Consider the following 20,183-nt stretch of genomic DNA (forward strand, 5'->3'; position numbering starts at 1 on the left):
TCTGGAGATATTGGAAGGTAAAAATGAAGGAGCACAATACTTACATTAATCAAAATAACTGTGTCGTTTCATTTTCAACTTCAAATATCTCGTAAACGAATGATTTACCGTTACTAATGAAGATTATGTGATTTATGTGTATAAATAGTATTGTATAATTAGTCCTGTCGCCAGGGGGGGTACAACGGCCTCCTGTATTCAGATGGACTTACCCAAGTTTTTTTATGTATTTTGACCCGTAGAACACGAATTTTTTGGGTAACAGTTGATCCGGATGTCGATAAGATTGTTATAAACAAAGAAGTTGAGGAATTACATAACAGCGATTTCTCGCAAAACAAAACATGTTTTTGTATTTTTTGGGCTATTCTAACCAAAAAGTGTTCCTACAAATTTTTTCGTAGAATGCATAGTTTTCGAGATAAACGCGGTGGAACTTTCAAAAAATCGAAAAATTGCAATTTTTGTACCCGAATAACTTTTGATTAAAAAATAAAATAGAACATAATAAAATAGAAAAATAAAACATTATCTTGGTTTATTAAAATAAGTAATAAGCATTTCAGGATCATTTATCGACGATTTGTATAAACGAAAGAAACGGATATTTAATTTATTTATTATAGATTTTTGTACCAAATAAAATTGAAGACATCTTGCATATCAATAATTGTGCATTTATAAAATACTACAGCATAATCTAGGTATTGACAAAATACCTATTGACAAATACCAGTTGGAATTAAATTGTTGTTATTACTTATTAACGATTTTTTTCTTTTCAGTCTGCTTCAGTCAGTATCATAGACAGTAACAAGGTCAGTAGAGTATACTGTTACCAACCTTTGTTGTTACCTCTTCTATCCAATGCTCTTACTGCAAAGCTCAATCTGTATAAACCGTCTTATTTTTGTACTTTACATATTTAACAAAAATGGAATCAATTCATATTATATTTCTTTTATATGATTTTACCAAGTAACATTGTAAAAGATATTTTTGCTAAAATAACTTTGTAAAGCTTATATTAAAACAATAGTAAAATGAAAACGGAAGACAATTAATATTTAGTTTCATTTCAGAAGCAACCACTATCCCCTTACGTACGTTTCACCCTTTTATCGATCTTTAGACGGGCCTGTGTTCTGCTCTGAATAATTTTTTGTTAGACTTTGTAGCGATATCTATTCAAAACAAAGATGAAGCGAAGAACGATGAACTACCCCAAATAATTGAAATAATACCGAATAATAATATTCCAGTCAGCCATGATAGCCATCGTTCACCCTGGCATAGCTCACTCTCCCAAGGTGTTTTCGTCTTGACCTAATCCTATATATGAACTATGAAAATTCAGAATGGAATCAAACAAAACAATAATTTAACTAATCATGTTTATTGCTCAATAAAGATATAATAAAAATATGACTTATTGAATGCATTAACAAATTAATATATTCAAATTCTCGCCAAAAACTAAAAATTCTTGGATTATACTTATGCATGTTTTGTGATGTTGGTTCAATGGTAACTTCTAGATGTCAAATGGTACATCTGTTGACTTGCAGACCTGGGCAGGTGTTGTGGCCCTAGGTCGCTGCAACTAGAGATGTTGGGTGCTGCTGTCTGTTTGATGCATCCTGTTGTCTTGGCCTTAAAGTGTGCATCATCGGTGATAAAGGCAGGTGGCTCCCGAAGGGAGAGAAGTGATTCATTTCCAAAAACTAGAAGATAAAACACATATCAAACATCAAGAAGTAAAAACCAAAACGAGCCTTTGTCAAATAATCGTAAAAAGTAGTAATTGGCAAAGGAAAAATAAAATGAATACTGACGGGGAGTAGTCAAATAATTTTATTACTAAATGCGTATTAATAAATGAAATGAAATATTCAAAATTAAGATTTCAAGACACGTGGAGAGTCGAAGTTAGGTATAGAAACCTGAAAAATGACTATAAAAAAATTAATACAGGCTTAAAATAAAACTTACTCCAAGAGATGATTTGTTGAAATAAATAGCTATTATTAGCCTTCAATTGATTTTTAGAGTGAAATTAGTTTTCCACCACTCTAAATGCTCTGTCTTGCTGAGAGACGAAGTGTCACTGTCATATGAGCGAAACACACAACACAGAACATGAAATTTGAAATAACGACTAAGTAAGTATGAAGTAATGAACACAGAACACAAGGTTAGATGAGATTCTAAAATGTAAAGAGAGTTGCCTATAGAACGGGCGCCAAACAGGTTTTTAACGGGAAAACAAGTTAAAACGAATACAGAGGACAATTATTAATGAAATATTGAAGAAAATAAAGTGAAATAATTATTTATAAATAAAATAGCAAAGATGTGACGTTTGTAACGTTACAATGAGAAGTCTTAGATCCGAAAATATAAAACTTCTATCGTTGGAACCAAGATTCAGGTGTCTCAATTCGTGTCTTCTAACATTTTCAAGGCAAATGAACGATGAATAAAACAGATTAGTGGGAATCTATCTTTGACACGATAGACCTGGATAGCATTTTAGAGGCTCTAAATTAACTATCTTTATAGTACACTCATCTATAATATTTATAACGAGGCGACAATGAGTGTTAAGATACATGATAAAAATCAAACAAATAAGAATAGAACGCGGCGTAAGACAAGGCGGCAAACTCTCGCCAAAAACTATTCATAACTGTTCCGAAATATATGCCTTTAAGATGCTCAACTGGGACCATACGGGATCGCAATAGTTGGAGAAAAGTTGAATCGTCTTCTTTTTCAGATAACGTAATCCTTATAGCTGATGACCTAGGAGAAGTAAAGAAAATATTAAATGAGTTAGACGCTATCTGCTGGAAAATAGGACTGAAAATGGACTAAATCTAAATTTATGACTAATCTGATTCCTAGCGGACAGTTGATTATACGCGAACAAGAAGTAGAACTATAGTTAGTGGAAAACTACAGAAAACTAGTTAGATAGTGGAAAAACTACATTTAATTAGGTCATGAAATCAGAATTGGCAGAGATAACCAAACGTGCGAAATAAAAAGAAGATGAACTCTTGCTTGGTCAACCTATGGAGCGCTGAGAGACATATTTAGGAGCAGTATACCGATCGGTTTAAAAAAACAAGTGTTTGATCAATCTGTGCTACCGGTAATGACATGTGGAGCAGAGACACTGACTCTAACCAAGGCAACAACGTCGGAAATAAGGATTGCTCAAAGGCGTAAGGAAAGATTTATGCTGTGCGTAACCCTACGGGATAAAATATGAAATGAAGATCTGAGACAAAGAACCGGTATCACATATGTTATAGAACGTGTCACCAAGCTCAAATGAAACTGGAAAGGACACGTGGCCATGCTGAACTACTCAAGATGGACACGAAAACTTATGAAATATACTCCAAGCGAAGATAAACGCAGTAGAGGAAGGCCGCCTACACGATGGACAGATGATATCAGACGGATTAGTAAAAGCTGGCAACAATCAGCACAAAACCGTGAAGTGCGGAAACAATTGGGGGAGACCTATGTCCAGCCGTGGACGTAAATTGGTTGAATGATGATGATGAGAGGGAGTCTAAGACTGCATTCCACAACCCGTCAGTTCATCTAGGTAAAATTCCATCGAATCTTGACAAACTAAAAGAAAAAGGAAGACAGTTAATATTTAATATAGTTTCAGAGGTAATCATTATCCTCTTAGTACGTTTGACCCTTTTGGGGATTTTCAGAGAAGCCTGTGGTCTCCTCTGAATCGTAACCGTCTTACTAAGCCAAATTATACAAAATAATTTGCTGTTTGACAATAACAATTTACCTGTCTAGCAACAATATTATTACAACGATATTGTTAAAGAATAAGGCTATAAGATATTAAAATTATCATTTTTATGATAGTTTTCAAACATGTATTCATGGATAAGGGGAAAATCAGAGAAGTTTTTTAGTTTCCTTTCTTATGATTCTTTTCAATATACTTATTTATGTTCTTTACTCTTTTCGGCTGCTATTGGTTTATATACCTATAGACCAGTAAGGATCTGTGAAAAAACGTCTATTTTTGGATGTGAAAGGTGGCATTCGGATTTTTGCAGATAAAGTTAGGTGACACCTTCAGTAATAATAATTGACTTATCTTCTTCTTCTTGTGCCACTCCTATCGGAGATTGGAAATCATCAAGGCTACCCTGACTTTGTTTACAGCTGACCTAAAAAGTTCATTAGTGGTGCAGCCAAACCACTCTCTCAAATTCCGCATCCACGACATTCTTCTACGGCCTGGATTCCGTTTTCCTTCTATTTTTCCTTGCATTATATTTTGAAGAATTCTGAAGAATATTCCTTGAATTGACTTATGCTCCTTCTCAAATATGCCCGGAACATTAATAAAAAAATTAAAATATTTAAAAATTTCGAAAAACGTCGATTTTTTTCTGCTTTCTTTGCTTATAACTTTAAAATTATTCGTTTTGGAACAAAGTCGTAGAGAAATAAAATAAAGATAATTGAATTTTGTATCATATACGATTGGTCAAAAATGTCTTAACGTATTACGTTTTCTGCAATATAGCAATAAATACAAAATAAGGGGGAAAATATGCCTGTTGTTATTCAATGTTTTTAACCACTTTAATGGCACTTAGAACCTTAATGATTCACTTAGAAAATTCTCTGTAACATACTTAACCCGTGTACCAAACTTCATTAAAATCGACCTAATAGATTTTCCATAATAAATTTGCAATCTAAATGTTTTTAAAAAAGTTCAAATTTTTTAAATCTTTCTGAACAAAAAGTAGACCATTTAGAAGTTGTCTAATTTTTTTACATATAAAGAGGTGCTCTACCTATCTAACACACTTTACAGAATTAAAATCGGATTATTTAGGGGGCCTCAGCAATGTTGTAAACTTATAAACAATTTTTTGGCTTATAAACAAATAGCTTTGTTTAATAATAAAAAGATTAATTTTTAACAATGCAAATAATTAAAACCGGTATAATTTGACTTAAACTTTCAAATGCTGTCAGCAGAATTGCTATTTTATTTTTTAATCAAAAGTTATTCGCGTTCAAAAATTGCAATTTTTCGAATTTTTGAAAGTTCCACTGCGATTATCTCGAAAACTATGCATCCTACAAAAAAACTTGGAAGAACATTTTTTGCTTAGAATTACCCAAGAAATCCAAAAAATGTTTTATTTTGCGAAAAATCGGTGTTATGTAATTCCTCAACTTCTTTGTTTATATAGTATATTATTCAACGAGCATGTAATGATGGCTATTACTCACGATGATGAAGTTTGCGACACGAGCCGTAGGCGAGTGTCGTAATTCATCAGAGTGAGTAATAGCCATTACATGCGAGTAGAATACTATACTTTTTCTACGACCTTTTTTTTTCATTTTAATTAGTAAAAAATTAAGTTATCAACTGCTCGAGATTTAAATTATAATAATTTAAAAAATACCTAAATGCTATTTACCCCCAGTACGTGGCTGAATAATTGGTTGCCTACTATTACTAAATTCTTATTTATTGTAAAAATACAACTAGAAATATTCAATATAAGTTCTACTCATTTCCGAAAAATTAAAAGCTTAAATTTGTACCTACCTACTGTCAGTGAATCTAATAAATAATAGGAAATTGCTGTTGTCAGTGGACGTATTTAATATATATAGTTATAATGTATATTTACATTTAACTGTATAATATAATACTATATAACTATACATAATATGTTATAACATATTTAACACAATATAACTTGAAAAACAAACACAATATTAGTTATAAATTCCAATTAACATAAACAAAATGCGCTAATGTCACTGTCACTTAATTAAATGATAAACGTCAAAATTTTTAGTAAACAAGATATAAACGTAAAAAATATACTGACAACTGTTATAGTTAAAATTCCTTTAAAAATTTTTCGAAGTTAATTATTGGTATAAATTACAATACTTATTGTATTAAATAAACAAGTTTAAGTAATTTTACTTGCAGTCTATATACGATTAATATTAAAAGTGGCATGCGACACTTGAATCTAACTTCAGCCCGTGAGTAATGACCCGTGAATAACTTCAGAAAAAAATAGCGAATAATGAGCATGTTATTAAACGGTCGTAGAAAAACAATCTTATCGACATCCGGATCAACTGTTACCCAAAAAATCGTATTCTATGGGTCAAAAAATACATAACAATCTTGGGTAAGTCCATCTAAATAAAGGAGCCCGTAGCACCCCCTCCTGGCCACAGGACTAATTTGTTTATAAGCCAAAAAATTGTTTATAACTTTAAAACATTGCTGAGGCTGCTTAAACAATCCGATTTCAATTCTGTAAAGTGCGTTAAATAGGTGGAGTGCTTCTTTATATGTAAAAAAGTTGACAAATCTATGTATGTTCTAGTTTTTGTTGTGCAAGATTTTAAAAAATTTTAATTTTTTAAAAAAAGTTTAGATTGTAATATTATTATTCAAAATCTAGTAAGTAAATTTTAATGAAATTTGGTGTACGGTTTTAGCACATTACAAAAATTTTCTAAGCGAATTAGGAAGGTTCCAAATGTAACCTAAGTGATGGAAAATCATTGAATAAAGACAGGCTCGTTTTGCCCCCTTATTTTATATTTATTGCTATTTTGCAGCAAGGGTGATAAATTAAGACATTTTTAACCAATGGCATCTGATAGAAAATTTAATTATCTTATCCGCGAAAATCTGAATGCCACCTCTCACATTCACCTAAAAACAGATCCTTACTGGTCTACTATTGTATATGGTTTTTATATATTTTTTGCATTTAATATTTCTTGTCTGGTTTCCATAGTAAATATGAAACCACTAACACATGTGGATGTTTTTTTAAAAACAAATCACATGCTATGATTTTTAACAAATTTTTAACTAGCTATGAAACAGTAAGCCAACAACATAAGCTGATTGTTCTGGACACCGAAGTAAAAAGCGGAACTAAACAAAAATATCGGAGAGGACCACAAAAAATCAAGTGGTGGCTGCTAAAAGATGAGATAGAAGGTCTATTCAGGGAAATAATTGTAGAAAAAATTTGTTGGAAAATGAAAGGAAGCCCTAACACAATTTGGAGAAAAATGGCCAGTATTATTAGAGAGACGGCTATTAAAATGCTTGGGAAAACATCAGGAAAGAAGTTTGAGAATAAAGAGACTTGGTAGTGGTCAAATGAAGTACAAGGAAAAATAAAAGGGAAGGGAAAATTATATAAAAAGTGGCAAGAAACCAGATCGGACCTAGATCTTCAAAACTATATGGTCGCCAAAAAGCAAGCGGAAGTAGCAGTAGCATTGTATAACTAGACCAATGTAGATAAACAATGGCAGTAGCAAAAGATAAAGCAGAAGCATATTCAAACCTACACGATCAACTTGGTACCAGGAAAGGTGAAGCAAAGATATATAAAATAACCAAACAAAGAGCATAGAAAGCAGGAGATTTTAATCAGATTAGATGTATCCGAGATGAAAATAATAAAATACTAATTCACGAAAAGGATGTCAAAAAGATATGGAGAAAGTATTTTGACAGTTTATTAAATGAAGAATTTGACAGACAGTCTGTGGACTTAACGGAGACAGTAACAGCAATGGTCACCAGAATAACAAACGCGGAAGTGGCTCAAGCGCTTCAAAAAATAAAGAAAGAAAAAGCAGTCGGACCAGATGATATTCCTGGGGAAATATGGAGAATATTATAGCAGTATATTAATACCTGTCTACAAAGACAAGAGAGACATACAACAATGTACAAACTACAGGGCTATAAAACTACTTAGCGACACCATGAAAATATGGGAGAGAGTAATTGATAGACGGATACGTGAAGAAACCGAAATATCCGATAATCAATTTGGCTTTTTGCAGGGCAGATCAACAACAGATGCAATTTTCATTGTAAGGCAACTGATGGAAAAATACAGGAATTATAAGACAAACGCTCATATGGTATTCATTGATCTTGAGAAAGCATATGATAGAGTTCCTCGAGAGATTCTGTGGTGGGCACTCAATAAGAAAGGAGTCCCTGGCGAATATGTAAAGATTGTAAGAGATATGCATGAAGGAGTAACGACTAGTGTTAGGACAGGTGTGGGAGGGACTGATAAATTTAGGTGAAAGTAGGATTGCACCAAGGCTCGGTGCTTAGTCCTTATTTATTCTCATTAGTTTTGGAGCAGATAACAGCGAAACTACAGGGTAGCATTCCATGGTGCCTAATGTATCCTGCTGATGTAGTGTTAAAAGGAAATAGTGAAAGAGACTTAGAACAAAAACTGGAACAATGGAGACAAGCTCTGGAGGAAAAAAGGTTTAAAACTTAGTAGGAAAAACCAGAGTATTTGGAATGTTCAGTTAAAGATGGAGTTACTAAAAACAAAATGGTATCTTTAGATGGTGAAATGATTGTTAAAAGCAATAGTTTTAAGTACCTTGGATTAGTATTAGAGAGTAATGGAGAAAGAGATGGAGATGAATGCAGTAGAATTAGGACTGGATGGATGAAGTGGAAAGAAGCGAGTGGTCTGTTGTGTAACAGAAAAGTTCTAATGAAGCTGAAGGGAAAATTCTACAAAACAGCCATAAGACCGGCTATGATGTACGGAACTGAATGTTGGGAAGTGAAAAAGAAAGAGGAACAACGAATGCATGTGGCGGAAATGAAAATGCATAGATGGATGAGTGGAGTGATAAAGAAGAATAAAATTAGAAATGAGTATATTAGGGGAAGTCTAGGTGTGGCACCAATTGATGCCAAAATGAGAGAGCATAGGTTAAGATGGTTTGGTCATGTTCAACGTCGAGACGTTAATTACACAATACGAAGAATAGCTGAAGTGCAGATTCCTGGAAGAAGTAGGAGAGGAATGCCAAAGAAGACCTGGGAGGAGACGATAAGGCAGGACATGTTGGTAAGGGGGATTAACATTGATATGACCCAAGTTAGAATTGTGTGGAGAAATGCAATGAGGGAAGCCGACCCCGCATAGGGATAAGGCAAAGAGAATGATGATGACATGCTATGATTTTTATAATGGATATTATTAAGTTAAAGTTGATTTCATGTAATTGAATTAACTTCCAAGAAAGTCGTCTCAGAAACGCAGCTCATATATATGTATTGGCAATATCATTTTAAAGTCGTCTACTTTAAAATATACAAGGTGTTTGGTAAAGCATGGGCCATAGTTGAACCTTAGATTTCTGAGGTTAAAATAGGCAGATTTAGGTCCGGTTGTTCGAACGCTAATCAAAAATAGAATCAACTGATCATTATAAAATATTTAATTACTGTCACTAACTGTCAATGTCAACTTTGATTGGGTTGCTGAAAACATAATGGATTACAATTATGAGATTAATTGATTAGTTAATCAATTATGTTAACAATTGTTGTGTTAATTAATAATTAATTATTAATTAAACAATGAATTTTGTTAATTATCATAATGGTAATTAACATAATTGATTAAATCCACTGATTGGCGTACGAACAACGGATTTTGATATTTGAAGGTTGTTAAGGGGACTTGATTATAATCAACTTCTTGATTAGCGTTCGAACAACCGGCTCCTAAGCTAACTTACCTTAGTACAAATGTTGATAATAATCGAAATAGAGGGTGTCAAAGTTAAACTTTTACTTTATTTATTAACAACAACTGAAATGCGTCAATTTGATTGCTGTAAGAGGCACAATTTAAGACTAATTAGAGGTTTAAGAAATTATGCCAATTGAACAAAAATTATGTAGCAGAAACAATTCTGTCTATAATTTATGGTTTTTGAAAAGCAGGAAAATATCCAGCAATTTTTAACATTATATTAGACACAATATGAATAAAAAAAATGAGGCCATGGTATTTAAAAAAGGTTTCTTAATATTGTTCTGAAACTATTTCTTGTGGCATCCTATGTATATATATATATATATATATATATATACTATATATATATATATATATATATATATATACACCGTTATTAGCCGTCAAGCCCTTCGGTAGGGATCTATGGAGGAGTATCACCAAGCCGCAAGCTCTTATCCCTTGCCGTTCCGCTCCTCCATAGGCCGATCAGACGCCAGTTTATTCCAGATCAAGTCGTAAATTCTGTTGAATTTTATACTACGACGTTGGCCTTTTATTAATTTCAAATGACCGAGCTGGGGCTCGAACCACGATCGCAAATCCACTAAACTTGTCGATCGAATGCGCTTCAGCCAACTTGGCCATCCGATCAGCATCTTATGTAATTTACTTTATTAATTGGGAAATATGCCACGATTTAAGTGGAAATTAATTTTATTGACGTTTCGACTTCCACTTCGGAAATGGTTATAGAAATACAAAATATTGATAAATTAAACACATTTTGTTTATTTTTCTGCACACTGCCACTGTTTTTTGTGATTATGCCAAAGCTTTTGATTGTGTGAATCACGACATTTTGATAAAAAAACTAGATTTCTACGGAATTCGAGGTATTTCTTCGAACTGGTTTCAATCTTACTTGGATAATAGGAAACAACTGGTTAGAGCAAATTATACAGACTCTAGTTTCAAAAATGTTGTATGTGGGGTACCACAAGGTTCAGTATTGGGTCCTCTACTTTTCCTTATCTTTATTAATGATATCACTAGCTTAAAATCGATGGAAAAGTTTTTCTTTTTGCAGATGATACCAGTATCACTTGGAGCAACTCAAATATCCCAACTCTTCATGCTACTATAACTTCTGATCTACTTAAAATAAAATCCTGGTCCGATTCAAATTTACTCTCTTTTAACGTAGATAAAACAGAAGCATTGTCCTATAAAGAAGCTCTTCAACCCTTAACTCTTCATAACAGCCAGATCAGTATCGTTGATTCTGTAAAGTTTCTTGGTATTTTTTTAGATAGCAATCTGAAATGGTCCCTTCATATTGCTGTGTTAAGCAAGAAACTATCCTCAGCTTGCTTTGCAATAAGATCTGTTTCGAAGGAAATGAATTTAGCCTCTTCCAAAATAACATATTTTTCTTTGTTCGAGTCACATCTTCGATATGGTCTCTCTTTTTATGTTTCTGGTACGGCTGCCCAATCTGATGTTATTTTTGAATTACAAAAAAGAGCAATAAGATATCTGTTTGGCCTCAGAAGAACAACACATTACAGAAGCTACTTCAAAGATCGCAGGATTCTAACACTACCTCCTTTATATATTTTAGAAACTGTTTGCTTAATTCGTAAACATCTACATGTCTTTCCAGTAAGACCTAGACATGACTATTCCACCAGAAATTCTATCTTTGACATCTATTTCCCGATCCCGTCCAGTGAGTTAGTAAAGAAATCTATATTATATTCTGCAAAAAAATTTTACAACCATCTCCCTCTACAACTTAAATCTGCAACATCTTTCCCCAAGTTCCGTAAAATGACTAAAGACTATTTATCTGAAAGACCATATTATTCAACAGCAGAGTTTCTTAACCAATAACTAAGAAAGTACAGTATTCTTATTTATAAGTATAATCTTGATCTGTATTTGAGTGTCATATGCAGCAGCTTAACTTAACTTATTAAATTTCTTAAGGTAGATTATGCAATTTGCAATTTTTTTTTTAATTTGGAATAGATTGTTACTGTTTTTTGTTTCTCTTCATTATTTTTATTTATATAGACGATTTACATCATTTTAGTAAATTGTAATTGTTTTTGTTATTGTTCTTATTAATGATTCTTGTAAGCTTTGTCTATAAAATTGTTAAATTTTTCATGAAAATAAAGCATATTTCTATTTCTATTTCTACTTATATTCCTTGGTACGTAAATTCTTCTAATAATTTAATTTATACTCATTCATATCGGCAATTCAGACATATATTATACAGGGTGTTTGGTAAAGAATAGGCCATAGCTTAACCTTAGATTCCTGAGGTTAAAATAGGTCGATTTAAGCTAACTTTTTTTATTCAAACTGTGTCTAATATAATATAATGTTAAAAATGGCTCGATAGTTAAAACCATAAATTATAGATAGAAATATTTCTGCTACATAATTTTTGTTCCATTGGTATAATTTCTTAAACCTCTAATCAGTCAAAAAATGTGCCTCTTACAGCTATCAAATTGACTCTTTTCAGTTTCATATAATTATAAAGAATCAATATAATATCACCAGAATTAAAGAGTCGATTACAAAAATCAGCTTAATTAGTACTTGTTGAAGACTTCATGAAAAATTTACAGTTTATCTCCACGTGGTTTTATACTTTTTTTAAACAATACATTATTATTATCTATCAGTTTTGAATCCATGTATTATTCATGAATACCTCCTTATTCACATCTAACACGAATATATCATGAATTGATTCCAAATACTTGTAAAGGTACAAAATACAATAATTTTGAAGTTGTGTAACAAAGTAAGTGGGTCAGGGTGTAAAAATAACTGTGTAATTTACAATTCATTAACCTGTGGAATAAAACAGTACGTATGATTATGAAATAGAAAACAAACTCACAAAAGGCCGTGTACAAAAAAATGAATATATTATCGTTCAATACGCAAATAGCCATGCAGGAGAAATATTTGATAAGAAATATGTTTCATCTCTAGAATTTCGCTGTCAAAATACCAACCTAACTTCAAAATATCAGTATTATCGCCTATACATATTTAGGCGAGGCAGCAACCCCTAAAATTACGTTATAACGACCACAAAAATCAACTTTAAAGTAAATGACCAATTTTAGTCAGTCTTTATGTTTTCGAGGTCGCTGAATCCGAATATGAAGTTTACTTTTATCTATAATTGGTGGAACATGTTCAAAAATCAAATTTTTTGCAAAAATGCGAAAAAAAAATTTTGATGATTTTTTAAATTTACCTCGCTGTATCTTTGGTTGCTGTAAATATTTCCCTTTGAATATTTTACTGTGTCATCTTCGAAGTATTTAGACAAGATTTGTCCAAAATTTTTAAAAAAATTAAAAGGGGGGTTGTTAATTTTTAAATATTTTGTCGTCAGATTTCATCAGTTTCATGTTTACTTAAACAAGTTGAGTGAAAAACTTTTTAGTTTAAAATTTTAACCAACTCACAATAAAACAGCAATAAAACATAATTCATGAAGTAGTTTTCTTACTTTTGATTGATCATATTTTACTCAAATGTTCTGTTGGAGAAAAATGTTACGAATTCAATGAACCGACCTCGGAAAATCATTCAATTTTAAAATGAGCTAAAGGTCAACAAATGCTTCTCTAGCAAAGTCAATCTTCAATAATTAAAACATTTTGGACTTGTTATGGGAGCTGATACAGAAAAAAGAATAGAAACATCCAAAGAAACGTAAAAGGCCAAGATCACGAGGAAGATACCCAAAAAGATGGAACGACCAAATGACAGGAATATGCATCAAACCTATGCCATGAGTTAAACGAAATGCCCGGAGATAGAGATCTTTAAAAACTGACAATACAAACCTCAAGGATTACCAATACACTACCTGATAGTCCCCAAGATCAGGACTGAATAGTTAGTGGGAGAGAGGGAAATAAAATTTCAATTTGAATTGTATTTTACACAGACAGTCCTATTATGATACCTACTGATTCAAATACATTACTTCCACAACTTCAAAGTTCCTGCATTAAATGTAATACAGTATGCCATTACATTCCTACTTGCTGTTTATGTAGAATTTCTAAGACTGTATCCTTACTGTAAAAACTATATTTAAAAATTCCGTTTCCCTCATTCAGTAAGTTCTTAATATGCATGGTGTTTCTTCAATTTAAGATATTATTTAGTAAACAGGGTGATAGGTCTGGATCCCGCGTACCAAAAAAAGTTAATTAATAGCAAGGTGAAAATTTGTTAACATCTTAAGGGTGTCTATGTATTTGGAAAAACTTTGATGTACGGGAACACTGGAACAGGGGAAGTTTTAATTTTATGGAACAGGTTAAAAATTTGGAACCTCAGACTACGAAAACCTACCATGTATTTTGTCGGCCAGAACTTCCAATTGTTTTGTTACCCTTTCATTAAACTCTCATGCAGAAATCAGACTGCTATTTATCACCTGTCATAATTAATGTAATTTGAAATGTTCTACGTGTCGGACTTATTAAAATTCCCAGTTGGTGATAAATACCAGTCTGGTTTTAATTAAAGCGTTCAAGTAAACAAACCAATTGAAACTCATGTCCGAAAAAATACATGGGACGTTTTCGTAGTCTGACGTTTCAAACTTTTAACCTGTTCCACAATTAAAACTTCCCCTGTTCCAGTGTTTCGGTATATCAAAGTTTGTCCGACTAGACACCGTTAAGCTATTAACAAATTTTCAGCTTGCTGTTAATCAACTTTTTTTGGTACGCGGGATCCAGGCCTATGATTCATTAAGAATATCCAATCTCTGAGTTGTATATTCTAGACTTAAAAATATTAAGATTTATCCCAAATCGCTTAAAAAAATGTGGCGCGTTACTGAGTTACAGAGTGTTTTATTAAAACATTATTAACTATTTTTACCCAGTACTTTATAACTATTTGACATATCCTTATACTGGGCAGAAAGTGTAGGTACTTATTATTTATTTATTTATTGTTTATACATATGACCAGGCCTCTAGTGACTAATCCAGGTCGTTTTTTTCCTGATGGGATTACAGATATTTTTTTATATTTGCCATAATCTATTAATTACATTTAACAAATACATTTAACAAATTTAAATAAACAATATACATTTGTTAAGATATTTTTGGTGCCATCAACTCCCTTCTAAGTTATAAAGACATTCCCTCTATTTTCAGAAGAGAGTTGGTAGTCTTTTTTTTTTGTTTTTTTTTAATTTAATGAATTATTTGTTGAATTATTATTTTTATTTATTTATTTTATATTGAATTATTATTATTATAATTGTAAATATCTATTTTTGAATTTATATTTTATTTTATTTATTTTAACTTTATCTTACTCAACTTCATCAGGGTTGGATTATTTGTTGTCTTCTTCTATTATTATAGATTTCTTGTTGTTTTTTTAGATATTATTTCTTTTAGATTGTTTAATATTCCAAAATATTCTTCATTTTGTAATATATCTCTTATTTCAATTCTTTCTAATCTTCTTCTCATTTCTCTATGTTCTTCATTTTCTATAGTATTTTCACAATGTAACACTATATGTTCTGGTGTACCTAATTCTCCACATTCATAATATGCATCATCTTTTAAGTTAAATCTTTCCAAATATGTTGGGTACGGTCCATGTCCTGTTAAAAAGTGTACTAAACCTTGTTTTGGAGTAAAATAATTTGGAATGTTTTCTAATATTGGTATAAAATTGTATAAACGTCTAGATTTTGTTGAATTTTCCCATTAATTTTGTCTTTTTCTCTATATTATTTCTTTTAATTCTTTTTTATTTTTTTAGCCAATAATTACATGCTCTTTTTTGTGTTTCTAAATGCATTGGCATTACTTTAGTTAAAACTGTCAGTGCCTGTGTTGCAGTTGTTCCAAATGCTCCCGTCATTCTTACAAGAAATCCTCTCTGAGCTCTATTTAATTTTTCTGCATTTTTTTATTTATTAATCTCTGTGCCCATACACTTGAACCGTACCCTACAATTGATGCAAGTATTGTACTTAGGTATATTCTCATCTGTCGGAACGAAATTCTATATTCCTTCTGTGCTAGACTAGCAATGCTATGCATGATCTTTGTTGCCTTTTCACAGACACAACTCATGTGTTTTGTAAATAATTTTTGTTCGTCTATTATAATACCTAAATATCTTGTTTCCATTTTTCTTTTTATTGTTTTCCCTCTAATTTTTATAATTGGATCTCTTTCTAAATTTCCTTTTATTAAACTATATGTTATTTTTGAATTTGATATTGTTAATTTTACTTTATTCATCCAATCATTTACTCTTATTAATACTTCATTTGATTTATTTTCTAATTCTCTTCTTGAGTTTGCATCTACGATCAACAACAAATCATCTGCATATACTATGCTGCCAAGCACTTCAGGATCTATAGTCAATTGTTCCAACAGTTCCTCTAGCATTACATCCCAGAACATAGGTCCACATACTGATCCTTGTGGACATACTTTTGTGATATGTTTTGTCTTTTTTTCCTGTTGGACAGCTTAGGCTTGCATATCGGTCTTGACAGTAGTTTCTGAGACTTCCGTACAGATTCTTTGGACATCTCATTCATAGTGTAGGTACTATACAGTTTACTAAATTATGATCTGACTACTACCACAGACATACGACAGGGGATAGTGAATGGTTAACCCTTCCCAAATTCTTCGCCATTGGCGAAATCGATATCTTAGCGCAATATTTCGATTCTCCACTATTTTCTGTATAAATAATATACTCTTCGTAGTCTAAGATCCGAATATAGTTCGATCTGTACCCATCTGCTTGCCAGATGAAACAATTTTTTTATGAAATTTCATACATAGGCAAATATTTCCAGCATGGGTTGCCTATTGAAAGCGTGTCATAGCTATCCTTAAGGGGGGAGTCGTAGGGGTTAAAATCAATATTTCAATCACATTTTTTTTAAAGTAGGGTAGAAATATTTTAGTAAAAATTAAATAGGCATATTCAGTACCATCCATAAATTATTTAAGAAAAAATTCAAGGAAAAATATTTAAAATTAAGCCAACGGTGACAAATTTTTAAAGACGTCTTAAAAAACAATGGATTTTGTGGTGGACTCATCAGAACTCATCATTGAATCATGGTAAACAAAACATTCAAAAATATTTTATTAGCTTATGAGTTTCCCTAGGTAACGCTGTCGAGTTTCTTTTGTTTTATTGAATTTTAACTTTTTGATATCACTCAGAAATCAAGCAACGAATTTTTTTTTGCAAAAAGGGGTGAAAATTAACTATTTTTGATAAATAAAAAATAAGCATAAAACAAAAAATATCTCGATAGCGTTACCTCAAGGAATGTCTAAAGAAAACATATACAAAATTCAAGGTGGGTCGGTCAAGTAGTTTTTGAGTTACAATGTCTACACCCCTTAGAATGCAGTTTTAGAAAAACGCTTTTAAAGTATTGTCAACTTTTATTTTCAATTTCTTTTTTATCTGTCAAATCGTAAAATGATGCACCCCGGGATATCTTTTTGAATCGCGGAGTAATTTACAAAAGAAAATAAGAACAGCTGTTGACCGTTGTTCACTACGTTCAAGCGTGCTGGCGCGAACCTGCTGCAAAGCGAGTAGAAGGTAGGAATATTCAACATTATCCCCCTACCTCCCTTTCTTCGACTCGCTTTGCAGCAAGTTCGCGCCAGCACGCTTGAGCGTAGTGAGAATCAGGCAATAGTTGTTCTCATTTTCTTGATTTGACAGACAAAAATGAAATTGAAAATAAATGTTTAAACGCTTTTTCCTTAAAACTGTTTTTTCAAAGGCTGTAGACATTATAACTCAAAAACTACTCCACCGACCCACCTAGAATTTTGTATATATTTTCTTTAGAAGTTCCTTGAGATAACGCTGACGAGATATTTTTTGTTTAATATTTATTTTTTGTTTAACAATAATAAATAAGTTGATTTTCACCCTGTTTTGCACAAAAACTAATTGTTTTGATTACTGAGTGATATCAAAAGGTCAAAATTCGATAAAACTAAAAAACCCGACAGCGTTACCTAAAGAAACTCATAAGCAAACAAAATCTTTTTGAATTTTTTGTTTACCATCCAGTGACGAGTTTTGATGAGTCCTCCGCAAAATCCATTGTTTTTTGAGATGTCTTCAAAAATTTGCCACCGTTGTATTATTTTTCAATATTTTTCCTTGAATTTTTTCTTGAATAATCTATGATCCGTACTGAATATGTCTATTTAATTTAAAAATAAAATAGTTCTAATATACTTAAAAAAAGTGGTTGAAATATTTATTTCAACCCCTACGGCCTCCCCTTAAAGATAACTATGACACGATTTTGATAGGCAACCCATGCTAGAAATATTTGTCTATATATATGAAATTTGATAAAAAAAATGTTTCATCTGCAAAGATATTCGGATTTCGTACTATCATTCGTAACGGTAAGGCAAATAGTTTTCGAGATATTTGAAGTTGAAAATGCAACAGCACAGCTATTTTTATTAATTTATTGTGCCCCTTCATTTTTAACTTCAATTATCTCGAAAAATAAGGATTTTATCGTTACGAATGAAGAGTACAGTATTTGCATGAAAATTATTGGAGAATCTAAAAATTATGCTAAATTAACAATTTACTCAATGGCATAGAATTTTGGAAGGGTCAAACATTCACTTTTCCCTATCGTACGCATCTGGTAATAGCCAGAAACGTGTATTTAACATAATTTAGTAAGGTGTACAGTACCTACCCTTTTTGGCAAGTATAATAAGGATACGTCAAATACTTTTACAGTAAGTACTTGGTACAATAATTTTTCAATTTTTAAATTAAACATCATGTAATCAACATGTAAAACAACATTTTATTTAAGTGATTGTGGCTCCTGGTTGTATTTATATTCAGTATTTTAACAGTATATGATATATCCTTATCACACCTGCAGAAAGTTTAGGTATTGTACACCCTACTAAATTATGTTAAATAAACGATTCTGGCTGTTACCAGAGGCATACGACAGGGGAAAGTGGATAGTTGACCCTTCCCACATTCTACGCCACTGATGGAATTACTATTTTAGCCCAATTTTACGATTCTGCAATACTTTCCATGGTAATAATATACTCTTCATTCGTAACGATAAAATCCTTAGTTCTGGAGATATTGGAAGGTAAAAATGAAGGAGCACAATACTTACATTAATCAAAATAACTGTGTCGTTTCATTTTCAACTTCAAATATCTCGTAAACGAATGATTTACCGTTACTAATGAAGATTATGTGATTTATGTGTATAAATAGTATTGTATAATTAGTCCTGTCGCCAGGGGGGGTACAACGGCCTCCTGTATTCAGATGGACTTACCCAAGTTTTTTTATGTATTTTGACCCGTAGAACACGAATTTTTTGGGTAACAGTTGATCCGGATGTCGATAAGATTGTTATAAACAAAGAAGTTGAGGAATTACATAACAGCGATTTCTCGCAAAACAAAACATGTTTTTGTATTTTTTGGGCTATTCTAACCAAAAAGTGTTCCTACAAATTTTTTCGTAGAATGCATAGTTTTCGAGATAAACGCGGTGGAACTTTCAAAAAATCGAAAAATTGCAATTTTTGTACCCGAATAACTTTTGATTAAAAAATAAAATAGAACATAATAAAATAGAAAAATAAAACATTATCTTGGTTTATTAAAATAAGTAATAAGCATTTCAGGATCATTTATCGACGATTTGTATAAACGAAAGAAACGGATATTTAATTTATTTATTATAGATTTTTGTACCAAATAAAATTGAAGACATCTTGCATATCAATAATTGTGCATTTATAAAATACTACAGCATAATCTAGGTATTGACAAAATACCTATTGACAAATACCAGTTGGAATTAAATTGTTGTTATTACTTATTAACGATTTTTTTCTTTTCAGTCTGCTTCAGTCAGTATCATAGACAGTAACAAGGTCAGTAGAGTATACTGTTACCAACCTTTGTTGTTACCTCTTCTATCCAATGCTCTTACTGCAAAGCTCAATCTGTATAAACCGTCTTATTTTTGTACTTTACATATTTAACAAAAATGGAATCAATTCATATTATATTTCTTTTATATGATTTTACCAAGTAACATTGTAAAAGATATTTTTGCTAAAATAACTTTGTAAAGCTTATATTAAAACAATAGTAAAATGAAAACGGAAGACAATTAATATTTAGTTTCATTTCAGAAGCAACCACTATCCCCTTACGTACGTTTCACCCTTTTATCGATCTTTAGACGGGCCTGTGTTCTGCTCTGAATAATTTTTTGTTAGACTTTGTAGCGATATCTATTCAAAACAAAGATGAAGCGAAGAACGATGAACTACCCCAAATAATTGAAATAATACCGAATAATAATATTCCAGTCAGCCATGATAGCCATCGTTCACCCTGGCATAGCTCACTCTCCCAAGGTGTTTTC

At 31.7% G+C, this 20,183-nt stretch overlaps 1 protein-coding gene across 1 annotated transcript in view; it reads left to right on the plus strand.

The window, feature by feature from the left end:
* The window catches only part of LOC126890401 (sodium/potassium/calcium exchanger Nckx30C-like), a 259,152-nt gene extending 239,256 nt beyond the window's left edge, over positions 1 to 19,896 (plus strand). The window contains exon 2 of the mRNA XM_050659297.1: positions 19,651 to 19,896. Within this exon, the coding sequence (XP_050515254.1) occupies positions 19,651 to 19,794 (144 nt within the window). The 3' untranslated portion in view covers positions 19,795 to 19,896. The remainder of the gene's footprint in view (positions 1 to 19,650) is intronic.
* The last annotated feature ends 287 nt before the right edge of the window (positions 19,897 to 20,183 follow it).

Source organism: Diabrotica virgifera, chromosome 8 (genome assembly GCF_917563875.1).
Source record: "Diabrotica virgifera virgifera chromosome 8, PGI_DIABVI_V3a".
NCBI classification, from domain to species: Eukaryota; Metazoa; Arthropoda; class Insecta; order Coleoptera; family Chrysomelidae; genus Diabrotica; species Diabrotica virgifera.